The sequence below is a fragment of the Parasteatoda tepidariorum genome, chromosome 7, assembly GCF_043381705.1.
Source record: "Parasteatoda tepidariorum isolate YZ-2023 chromosome 7, CAS_Ptep_4.0, whole genome shotgun sequence".
NCBI lineage: Eukaryota > Metazoa > Arthropoda > Arachnida > Araneae > Theridiidae > Parasteatoda > Parasteatoda tepidariorum.
This window is the reverse complement of record NC_092210.1, coordinates 55,277,940-55,290,724: the sequence shown is the minus strand read 5'-3', so window position 1 is coordinate 55,290,724 and position 12,785 is coordinate 55,277,940. Positions and strand designations below refer to the sequence as shown.

The 12,785-nt window shown below is 29.0% G+C and overlaps 1 protein-coding gene across 2 annotated transcripts in view; it reads left to right on the top strand.

Annotated features, from left to right (window-relative positions):
* Nucleotides 1-12,785, top strand: part of LOC107443113 (uncharacterized) — a 56,083-nt gene that overhangs the window by 34,165 nt on the left and 9,133 nt on the right. For both annotated transcript variants that reach the window (XM_043043838.2, XM_043043839.2), the window contains exons 6-10: nt 6,082-6,246; nt 9,665-9,745; nt 10,362-10,443; nt 10,649-10,725; nt 10,810-10,947. In XM_043043838.2, coding sequence (XP_042899772.1) covers nt 6,082-6,246; nt 9,665-9,745; nt 10,362-10,443; nt 10,649-10,725; nt 10,810-10,947 — 543 coding nt within the window. The remainder of the gene's footprint in view (nt 1-6,081; nt 6,247-9,664; nt 9,746-10,361; nt 10,444-10,648; nt 10,726-10,809; nt 10,948-12,785) is intronic.

The following is a 12,785-nucleotide window of genomic DNA, read 5'->3' as shown; positions in this document are numbered from 1 at the left end:
TTTTTCAATAATTTTGCTTCTGCAATATGCAGCTAATCATATTAAAGTATCAAATATGTAAAAATCCCAATTTTGAACTTTTTGTAGCTTATGTTGATTTTTCTATTCCGTGGCAGTATACTATGAATGCAAAAATATTAGAAATTTAGAATGTTTAGTAATCTCGAGGACCATTACTTACAAATTGAAAATCTTCTGTCAATTTCACTGTTTTTTTAATTGAAACTATTTGAAATTTATTGAAATATAGTATTAATAAAATTCATTTTCATACATTTTGTTTTAGTTTGTTGTAAAAGAGCAGCTTCAAATCGTCCCAGGAGTAAAATTTAGCAGGAAAAAAACTTAAGATATGAAATTCATAAAAGGAAACAAAAATGAAAAAAGTAAAAAGAAATGTATACAAAAAAGCAGATCCGGGCAATTTCCCAGCTTTTAATTTTAAAAATGGCGTTTTCCAACCTATGCACCGCGAAGTTTTTCAAAAGTTCCGCGAAAGTTCTTCTCCCTCATTTTTTAAATTAATAATTTGTTTTCTTTTGTCAATAATAAATTATTAATTTGTTTTTCTTTGCTGATGATAAATTATTAATTAGTTTTATTTGCTGATAATTAAAAAAAAATTCATGCATTTTTTCAATTTTTATATTCAAATATTCTGAAAATAATTCCAAACATTTTTCATGTGCTATCAAATCATATAGGGGGGGGGAGGCACTCAGTTATAGTTTCAAACTTTATTAACAATATAAAGAAGAAAAACTGATAATTATACGAAATTATCAGTCTATCTATACGAAATCACTTGATGTTATCTATACGTTACATTATACGTTATGTTATCTATATACGACTTGTTATTATCTATACGAAATTCTAAACATCATTCAAACCCGGTGGCTGAGTGGTAGCTCTTCACGCTCCCGTGCCACAGGTCCTGGGTTCGATCCTCAAGCCGGGCAAGGTTGACTCAACCTTTAATCCCGTCAGTGGGTCGATAAATGAGTACCAAGCATGCTTGGGAATTGAACACTGGGGGTTCCGCGTTTGGCTAACCACCTAACCGGAACATCTGCTCCTGCAACCCCAGTGCCCAATGTCAAGAAAACGGAGATGGGCACAATAAGCCTTGGCCCTCTACGGGCTGTCGTAACACTGAGTTTAGTTTTCTTTGGTTGTCATTCAAGCAATTAATGGGAAAAAGTTTGCATCTTTGGAACATTTTAAAGAATTGGTTTATTTTTTATGAAACAATATATTTTCTTTCCTATAACTATTTCTTAACAGATTGGAAAGAACACTTGTATCTTTGTTAGATACAAGTAAAAATGACTCAATTGTTTTTCATTCATTTCCTGATGATACAAAAGAACTTATTTCTTTTTCTAAAAACTTTGTAGATCCCTATTCTATACATGTTTTAATGAGAGCACTTTAAAATAAAATAAAAATTCACATTTTTTTTTCATTATTTTTAAAGCTCAATTAGTCAATTTTAAGCACAATATTTCATTTGTGAAATTCCAATTAAGCACTTCAACGGGATTCCCCTACAACATACTATCAACTAGATAGACAGATACGCTACAGTTATCATTCGAAACTTTTTAACCCATACAGGGTGTTCCATGATGCAATATTTATTTCCATGACCACGGGTGTTCCATTATGACCTTTAACAAATATTTTTAAAATCCTTGTTTCAAATGAAGTTTTGAAAGAAAGATACAGATTAGCATGTATACAGAACTGCGTAAGTTAATATTTAAGCGGGAGAAAACGTAAAGTCTATCAAAATCTGTCGAATCACTAGTGAGGAAGATGGGACGAAAAAAAAATCTAAACAAGTTTGATTACCTGATCAAAATTACAGGTGAGTCTAACAATCGCATTTTTACTCCTCTATTCCTCCCCTGACAATCAGGCAGGTGTGTAAGTTTGCGTCATACCTTACTCAGAAATGACTTGTTAGAGTTTAGTAGCATTTTGCGTTTTCTTTGCTTAAATATTAATTAATAACCATTAATGTGATAATGATATAAAAAAATTCTTGGCAAGGTTATATAAAATCTATATCAAAACTGGTTATAACGGAGCATGTTGTAAGTTCTGATTCTCCATCTTTGGTTACATTGAACTATGTGTAATTCATACAACGCAATGTGCAATTTATAATTCATGTGGTTACTTATTGTGATAGTGAGTTCTAAATTCATAAATTGTATGAATACAAAACCCAAAACAATTATGCAAATTTTGATGTAGCGTATAAAACAAACGCTTCAAGCACAACTTTAGCTACGATAAAATATTTATATGCACTTAGATAAATTTATCTAATAAAAAACTCCCGATTTACCAATTATTTCGACTGGGCTGTGCCTTAGATTCTAGCGGCATGGACAAACTGAGCCCTTTTAGCTTCAATTCAAAATACGAAACACACAAGAATCTTGAAAAAAAAAGTTGATTAAAGTTACAATTATAAACGTAAATTATTCGATGAGTTGGAAGCATTATATGTTTTGACCTGCCATAGTCGGAATTCGAACACTAGTCGCTTCATTGAAAGAAGACTCTACAAACTACAATTACTATAAATATTTATTCAAAATAGTTCCTATTTTAAAGTTCATTAAGACTGTTTTTCAAAAGCTCTATCACGTGAAATATCACTTTTCATCGAATAACATGCTATTTTTATAATTTTTGCGAATTTGTAACAGTTATTCATAATTGTTAAGTTATGATTTGCTGATCTTAAGTTAGTGATGCAAAATGTCATTGTGAAAAAGAGTCGCTGATTTGTGAAAATGAAAAGTGTTGAATGAAAACTGCGGAATGAAAATTTGTGAAAAGGAAAATTGCCGAGTTGAACATTGATAAGTAGTAAACTCAAAAATGAGTGCTCAATACCGGTTATGAAAAAAAGAAAATAAAAATGCCAGTTTCTCAGGCTCAGGAAAACTTTAAAAAAATGTGAGAATTGATCGTCAGTTTTAATTATTTTTATCTAATTAAAATAAATCGTCAAATTTTGCTTCTCGATTTGCCCAATTCACCATCCCTAAGATTGCTTGAGCATTAACACTCATTATTCTAGAATAAGTAACGCTGTGAAGTGTTCTTATTTTGATAGTGTTATAACAAGAGGTTACTAATTTATTCTATTTAATGTTAATAGCAATGTAGAGTATTTAAATGCATAGTATTGAGCATAACACGCTGTTTGATTTCTTAAAGTGGATGGAAAGTTGTGTCATTTTGTCAAAATTATGTCATTTCAGGTAATAATGAAGCAAAAATTGATCCAGGGTCGTCATTCGGATGCGACAACTCCAACAGCAGCCGATGCTTACAGCTTAGATTCACTGTCCATCAGTGCTAGCTTTCGGAGGAGAAGGATTAGACGGTCAGCTAGATCTTACCTCAACCATGCTTTTACTGATCAGGTATTACAGCAATAAGTAGCTTTATTAGTCAGTTCTGATTTATCTTTTAATAATCTTACGGTTGAGAGTCCAAGGTGAAACTACTTAATGTCATTATCTTTAGAAGCTTTATTAAAGAAAGTATTGTATTTTTTCATTAATACTTATTGCGAAATGTTTTATCTCACTCAAATCCATACTTTTCTTGGAAAGAGTCAACAAATATTTTAGCACTTAAATCACGATTTTTAGATGTAAATAAAATGTCAGCATAGCTTAAAATATTATGGACTGGTCGTTATTCAAAGCAGAATCGGAACTAAATCTTTTTTTAAGATCTAAATAACTAAACAGAAAAGAAGCAGAATTTCAAATATAAAATTTCTAAATTTTAATAACTAATGAGCTATGTCGTTAATTACTTTTTATTTGTAACTAGTTATTACCTCCGTGGCAATTACAGGTTGAGTCTGTGGTTTGACTTTTTTAATTAGTTATTCCTTACATTTCTTTTCATTCTTGCAAGGTTGAGTCAGGAGTTAAATGTTTTTCAGTAAATCATTTTTTTCATCTTTTGTTAACATTTAAATACATTATTGAGAACTTATTGATGTTTAAAAAAGCAACAGTTTATTAAAATAGTTTATGATAACTCCATGGATTCCTGGAAATAAAGATAGCTTCCCCCCCCCCCAATATCTGAGATTTTGGTGGTCCTTATTGCAGTCATGCAATAAAGTTGTCAAAGATACATATATTCTTAATTATTTATCTATAGTCTTTTGTTTACCATTTCCTCAATTTTCACAAATAATAGATTAATAAGAAATTGTACCCATGTTTAATTTTGTTTTGGAAGTTGAAACTCAGTGACTGACCTGTGAGCTTTGTCAGCTGTTTCTTGTTTCATACTTGTCATGAGATAAACATCCAACATTACGTAGAAATTGTAATTTAAGACGTTTAACAACGCAGGATTTAATCAGAAATAAAGCTAAATGTAGTTTTTTATGAGCAATATTAAATTTAAAAAATTGTTTCGACTTAGTTTATAATACTCAAAGTAATAGAAAAAAGGCTTGAATTGAGGACGTAGGATGTCTTAAACTTAAGTTTTTTGTTCAGTGCTTTTGCAAAAATTTGAAATATTTATTAAGGAGTTATTACTCTAGCCGTGAAAAAAAGAAATCATATTTTAGGAATTTATTTTTAATGCGATGATGGACTAAATAAAAGGCTTGAAAAAATTTCTATACTGTACAAGCATTGAAAAATAGTTTTTTTAATGTGATATGAAATTGACAGTTGAAACAAATTGACAGCTGTGTAGTTTCTCTTCAATGAAGCCTTTCTTTGTGAAGATTGAACAGCAGGGCTAGCAGAAATACAATTTTTAAGTCAGAATAAAAAGCAATGTTTACCCTTAATTACATATATATCAACTACAGATGTGATTAGCAGTGACAGTAATGACAGAAATTTTTTAAAAACAAAAGCTATAAAACAATGATGTTTTTAACTATACAACAATACAATTGAAATTTGAAGTCAATTGGTGAGGATTTGTCGGAGTAACGCAATCAGTTAAACTGCAAAATGCAGTTTAAATAGAATAGGCTTTTGAAGGCATTTTTTTTTTAATATTTTTTTTATAAGAAATAAGCTTTTGAATTTTTGAAGATACTTGCAGTAATTCTGAGCAAAAATTCAAAATTCAAGTACTGAAACATTTTCAACCCTTCATAAAAATTTTAGTACATCATTTCAAACATCGATCCCTAAAGAATAATTTAATTTGTTTCAGATTGCTAAGCAGTTGCTAAAAAATCTACTTACATTTTTAATAACAATTTGCTACAAGTTACTCTTAACAAAGTTTGCTTANCTCAATACCGGTTGTGAAAAAAATAAAAAAATAAAAATGCCAGTTTGTCAGGCTCATGAAAACTTTAAAAAAAATGTGAGAATCGATCGTCAGTTTCAATTATTTTTATCTAGTTAAAAAAATCGAAACATTTTGCTTATCGATTGCCCAATTCGCCATCCCTAGGATAGCTTGAGCATTAACACTCATTATTCTAGAATAAGTATCGCTGTGAAATGCTTTTATGTTGATAGTGAGGGGAATTATAAATCGACTATGCTAACCTTCATCTATCAAAAGGTACCTCTATGATAAATGAAGGTTAGCATAGTCGATTTATAATTCCCCTCATTGGTGACCCGGACGTGATAAGAACATACCAATATCGATGGATGGTCACATTGAAACAGTTGATTTGCTTAATATAAACTGCTCAAAGAAAAAAAAGATCTAGTGAAGTAAATAAAATCTCCCGGTAGTAAGCAATATAGAAAAAAATGAGCGAAAGTGGCGTAATTACCACTATAAATATTAAATACCAATTCACTAGTATATAAGACATGTTAACTTGATTCTATCATGAGGTACCTTTTGATAGATGAAGAGTGGCATAGTAAATTTATAATCCTCCACAATAGTGTTATAACAAGAGGTTACTGATTTATTCTATTTAATGTTAATAGCAGTGTAGAGTATTTAAATGCATAGTATTTAGTATAACACATTGTCTGATTTCTTAAAGTGGATGGAAAGTTGTGTCATTTTGTCAAAATTGTGTCATTTCAGGTTATAATGAAGCAAAAATTGATCCAAGGTCGTCATTCGGATGCGACAACTCCAACAGCAGCCGATGCTTACAGCTTAGATTCACTGTCCATCAGTGCTAGCTTTCGGAGGAGAAGGATTAGACGGTCAGCTAGATCTTACCTCAACCATGCTTTTACTGATCAGGTATTACAGCAATAAGCAGCTTTATTAGTCACTTCTGATTTATCTTTTAATGATCTTACGGTTGAGAATCCAAGGTTAAACTGTTTAACGTCATTATCTTTAGAAGCTTTATTAAAGAAAAGTATTGTATTTTTTCATTAATAGATATTCTCTCATTCAAATCAATACTTTTCTTGGAATGAGTCAACAAATATTTTAGCACTTAAATCATGTTTTTTAGATGTAAATAAAAAAGCATGTCAACGCAGCTTAAAATATTATGGACTGGTCGTTATTCAAAGCAGAATCGGAACTAAATCTTTTTTTTTAGATCTAAATCACTAAACAGAAAATAACCAGAATTTCAAATATAAAATTTCTAAATTTTAATAACTAGTGAGCTATGTCTTTAATTACTTTTTATTTGTAATTACCTCCGTGTTCATTACAGGTTGGGTCTGAAATTGAACTTTTTTAATTACTTATTTCTTACACTGCTTTTCTTTTTTGCAAGGTTGAGTCAGAAGTAAAATGTTCTTCAAATCATTGTATTTCAATTGCATTTCAAATGTAAATAATTTTTCATCTTTTGTAAATGATTAAAAGCATTATTGAGAACTTATTGATGTTTAAAAAAGCAACAACCTATTAAAATAGTTTGTGATAACCCCATGGATTCCTGGAAATAAAGATATTTTTTACCCCCTCCCCCATACCTAAGATTTTTGTGGTCCTTATTGCAGTCATACAATAAAATTGTCAAAGATACATATATTCTTAATTATTTATCTATTGTCTAATATTTCCTCAATTTTCACAAATAATAGATTAATAAAAAATTATACGCATGTTTCATTTCGTTTTCGAAGTTGAAACTTAGTGACTGACATGTGAGCTTTGTCAGCTGTTTTTCAGCTTGTTTCAAACTTGTCATGTAACATTAGGTAACACTCAGCATTAAGTAGAAACTGTAATTTAAAACTTTAACACACAACGCAGGATTTAATCAAGAATAAAACTAAATGTAGTTTTTTTTCGAAGCAATATTAAATTTAAAAAATTGTTTTTACTTAGTTTTTCAAAGTAGTAGAAAAATTCTTGAACTTTGAATATAGGATGGCTTAAACTTAAATTCAGTGCTTTTGCGAAAATTTGAAATACTTATTAAGGAGTTGTTACTCTAGCGGTGAAAAAAAGAAATAATATTTTAGGAATTTATTTTTAATGCAATGATGGAATAAATAAAAAAACTTGAAAAAATTTCTATACTATGCAAACATTGAAAAATAGTTTTTCTAATGTGATACGAAACAAATTGACAGATGTGTAGTTTCTCTTCAATGAAGCCTTTCTCTGCGAAGATTGAACAGCAGGACCAGCAGAAATACAATTTTTAAGTTAGAATAAAAGCAATGTTTACCCTTAATTACATATATATCAACTACAGATGTGATTAGCAGTGACAGAATTTTTTTAAAAACAAAAGCTATAAAACAATGATGTTTTTAACTATACAACAATACAATTGAAATTTGAAGTCAATTGGTGAGGATTTGTCGGAGTAACGCAATCAGTTAAACTGCAAAATGCAGTTTAAATAGAATAGGCTTTTGAAGGCATTTTTTTTTTAATATTTTTTTTATAAGAAATAAGCTTTTGAATTTTTGAAGATACTTGCAGTAATTCTGAGCAAAAATTCAAAATTCAAGTACTGAAACATTTTCAACCCTTCATAAAAATTTTAGTACATCATTTCAAACATCGATCCCTAAAGAATAATTTAATTTGTTTCAGATTGCTAAGCAGTTGCTAAAAAATCTACTTACATTTTTAATAACAATTTGCTACAAGTTACTCTTAACAAAGTTTGCTTAATAGGAAATGCGCCTATGAAATTTTCAAAAAGGAATTATTTTCCTTCATTTTTACATAATTTGACTAAATGAACAAATATGAATATTTTTCAAAAAAATAAATAAATAAACAGAAATTTACAAATAAAAATGTGATATATACATTATACAACACGATATAAAAAGTAAGGGTGAATTCGAATTTGATCTGTTCTTTTTTTCCCTGCAAATATTGTGGTTGAGCAGTGAAACAGTTTTACAGGAAAGCAAAATTGCAGCATTGGCGTAGATTTTACTTCACGGTAACTTTTTTTTTCCAAATTAAATTTAAATTCACTGAATGAATAAAAAAATTGCTTTATTTTCAATTGCTTCATATTAAAATCAACGTTTTGGTAATTGAAAGGATATGTTTAATCAATTCAAATTAACATGTTATTGTATTACTCTACGTTAAGATTAAACTTCGTTATTAAATCAACGTTTTGGTAATTGAAAGGATATGTTTAATCAATTCAAATTAACATGTTATTGTATTACTCTACGTTAAGATTGGAATGAAATGAAATGTCCAGAAATTCAGCGCCACATCGTAATCCCCCCAATTTATTCGGTTCAGCAGTAAAACAGATTTACTGAAAGGCACGAATGCAACATCACAATAGTAACTTTAAAATCTCCTTCTCCAGTTATTGTTTTCATTTACACCATCCAGTATACCCCGCAAAATCTTTCTCAGAATCTTTGAGAGAAAAAAAGACTACATGGTTGTAGTAAAAATAATATAAAATCTCATAAAGTTCTGCTTTTTTTTCTTACAATAGCAGTAAAGTTTATTAACACTCTCAAAAACTTCAGATAGTCATACAGACCCAAATCACTTCTTAAAAATAATTAACAGCTTTCCCATTAATATTTCTGTATTCAATTAATCAGCCACGGGCCTCAAATTTCAATATCATATTATATAAAAATTGACAAATTAACCATAGATCCGTAAATTAATTTTGTTTCTGCTGTCCTTAATGCTTTATTTTCAGAAAGTTTCCGACTTTTGGGGAAGGCACTTGAAAGCTGTGCAAAATTTTAGTTTCCTGACACTTTAAGGTCACTTTAAACGCACACCAATCTATGAAAATAGCCTTAATTTGAATATTTGCGGATAACCTTTGACCTTCAAGGGAAAAAACCACTAAAAGTTTTGGGTGTCTTAATAGTTAGTGTGGAGGTTGGGGAATATATGTAATAGTAATAGTCAGTAGCAGTAAGAGTATTAGTAAGAGTAATAGTCAGTACCATAGTTCCCTCATTTAACAAAAACTATTGCTACTTGTAAACGGATGTATTTTTTTCAAAATTACAGAAAATCTTTAATTTTGACCCCAAAACTTTGAAATTTTTTTTTTTCTTTTGGAAAAAAAAAACAGAAAACTGTTATGGATTTACTTAAATATATCATGAATATTTCAATAAAATCAAAAATGCCAATTCTGCCTGATTCTTAAGAAACTGACTCTGAAACTTACTTAAGTAATAGTTGCAGTTTTTTTTTTGTTGTAAAAATGTTGTTTTTCTTTCATTTTTAGGAAATTCCATCTCATCCACTAAACGAAAAAACTTTAGCAAATAGCTTAAAAAGTAAAGATTTGCTTGAAGAAGAATACAAGGTATGTTATTTACTGATAAAAAGCATTGAATATATTCCTTTGAACGAAATTTAGAATCAAATCAGGACCAAATAATAATTAAAGAAGAACCTCTACCATGTCCTTATCTATGAGGGAGATGGTAAAACACGTTATATCTAAACCTTTCTACTGTTATTTTATTATTAATATTATTATTATCTTCCATGGAAAATATTTTTTAAACTGATTTGGATGAAAAACAATTTTAGCTACTCGTAAAAATGGTTAAAAATAAATTTTATGCATTTAAAATTAGATTACTTCATTTATCGTATAATTTTGTTATAACAGAATGAAATGTTGAATCATATATTGAAACTAATGTGTTTCAGAGTAAAATGAATTTAACTGTTTCACCAGAACTAATGATTATAGAAACTTTCCAATGTCATAATTTCCAACTTCGCAATTTACACTAGAACAAAAAACTAATTTTGAAGAACTGTAGCAAGTATTTGCTCACAATTTGAATTTTGTAGACTAGTTTTAATTAAATTCATTTACTATTCAATTTACTATAAATTTTTTTACTATAAATTCATTTACTATATTTTTTTTAAGATCATTCTAAAGTTGCGCATCTTTTTATTTTTAGAGATTACCAATGAACATGCCGAAGCTTGATTCTATCCCAGAAGGAGCGCACGTAAAGAATAGATATTCAAACATACTTCCCAGTAAGAAGCTTATTATTTCTTACATATTTTAAAGCCTCAATTAATCGTCTATTTAAAAATTATTTCATATCTTTTACTATCATTGGATTCACACACAAGAAATTCCTTATAATTTCCGGATAATCCTATCTGAAAATAGAAAAAATGAATGAATGAAGAATGAAGAAAAAATATCAGTAATATATTCATATTATTTTCCTTACAGAGGCTGAAAGTCGGGTCATGTTAGCCGATCCCTCAGGAGATCCATTAAAATGTTACATCAACGCCAATTATGTTAAGGTAATAAAAAATATCTACATTTTCTGTTATCAAATATTTTAGAGCACTCCGTTGGTATTTTTCGTAATTATAAATTTTTTACAGGGTTACGAAGGCAAATCCTCTTTTTATATTGCATGTCAGGCCCCTTTGCCCGAAGGTATTGAAGATTTTTGGCGAATGATCTGGGAACAACAATGTCGAGTGATAGTTATGTTGACGATGTTCGAAGAAAATGGAACAGTTAGTATTTTTTTTTCAACTATATCTTTCCTTCTATTTTAATTTTTTTCTTCTTACAAATACAAAGTGTACCGCAATCGTCACTATGAATGTATGTTTTTAGAAAAGTGAAGTAAAATGAAGCTCACACATTGGTGGTGGCAAATTAGATTCAAGTGAGAAATTTACAAAACCATTATTGAAAGCTGTTGAATCACAAGCGTGGAAAAAATTAAAACCAGCTAAATTAGCTGAAGGAAACTAGAGATATGTCTAATAACTGCTCTAAACTCTTGGTTTAACAGGCAGTCAAACAGTTTTTGATGTTATCAAATCTTACATTTCAAAGGGTTTGCGAAAAACTAAGTATTACTATTAAAACCTGCACTGTAACATATTTTTAGTAGCATAATTATTTTCAAAAACAATTCTACTTCTATAAAAGTTTGCGCTAAAGCATGAAAAAGTTTCTTAAACTGATATACTATGTATGCATTTTCATACAAGTAAAATAATAATTAATTATTTTTATGCTCTTTAATTCAAAACAATTTTGATCATTATAAATATTAAAGAGTCATTTATTTGATATGAAATCATATTTTTTCTACAAAAAAACTTTTAAAATCTCCTTTACACATACACAATCAAACATGAAATTAATTAACAAGATAGATTGTATGTTTAAGGTCTCTTCCGGGCGATAACTATTAGGGGTCATCTAATTCTAGTGACGTATTCTACTAAGCACAATAATTTTCTTTTTAAAGAATTCTAAAGCAAATCTATAAAAAAAACTATGTTTGCACAACTAATTAATTATTTTTATTTTAAAATCATTTTGGAAATTAAAGTAATCGTTTACTTATCACGCAATTGACCAGTGTCTCTTGGTTGATTCGTATATTATCAATCCTGATCTACACTGACCACACTACACACAAAAAGTATTTGCTGTAACTAATGCATCATGTCATCTGGGTAAGTTCAAATACCGTCAGGCTACCCGTCATAGATTTTTTGTATTTTCTTTTACTTTTAAGACAAACACATAATAGTTTTACTCAAAAATCAGGGGAAAAGGTGAATTTTTTCTAACGATTAACTTAGTCACCTTGTCTTTTACTTCTTGTTAAAAATTACAAGGCTACACAGTTGAATATCTATTTAAGTTTATTGAAGAACAGTGATAAAATCAAAAAAGAAGGGTATGTCAAACTTTGGGAGGTTTTGATCCACAGGAATTAATTAAAAGGTATTCATCAAACCTACTTACAGTTATAATTAAACGTCTAGAAATGTTACACGCTATAATCGTGTCGAAAGAAAAATGCTATATTTATTTACTGAAGAAAAGTAACAAAGCTTATTAATATTTTTAAATATAGTTCGAATCAGTAAACTCAACTTTCAGAATAAATTAATTACTTTATTCGATTTTTTTGCTTTCTTCCATGCATTTTAAATATCTTATGAAGTTTTCTTTTATTCTATGTTGCGATTCCTGTTTTCTTTTTTGGCAGAAATAGCGGTCAAAATCCTTTATTTGGCATGCTGAATAAAATCTTCCTTTATACGCATTTGAAATGTATATACAAAAATTTAATGCTATATTTATTTACTGAAGAAAAGTAACAAAGCTTATTAATATTTTTAAATATAGTTCGAATCAGTAAACTCAACTTTCAGAATAAATTAATTATTTTATTCGATTTTTTTGCTTTCTTCCATGCATTTTAAATATCTTATGAAGTTTTCTTTTATTCTATGTTGCGATTCCTGCTTTCTTTTTTGACAGAAATAGCTGTCAAAATCCTTTATTTGGCATGCTGAATAAAATCTTCCTTTATACGCATTTG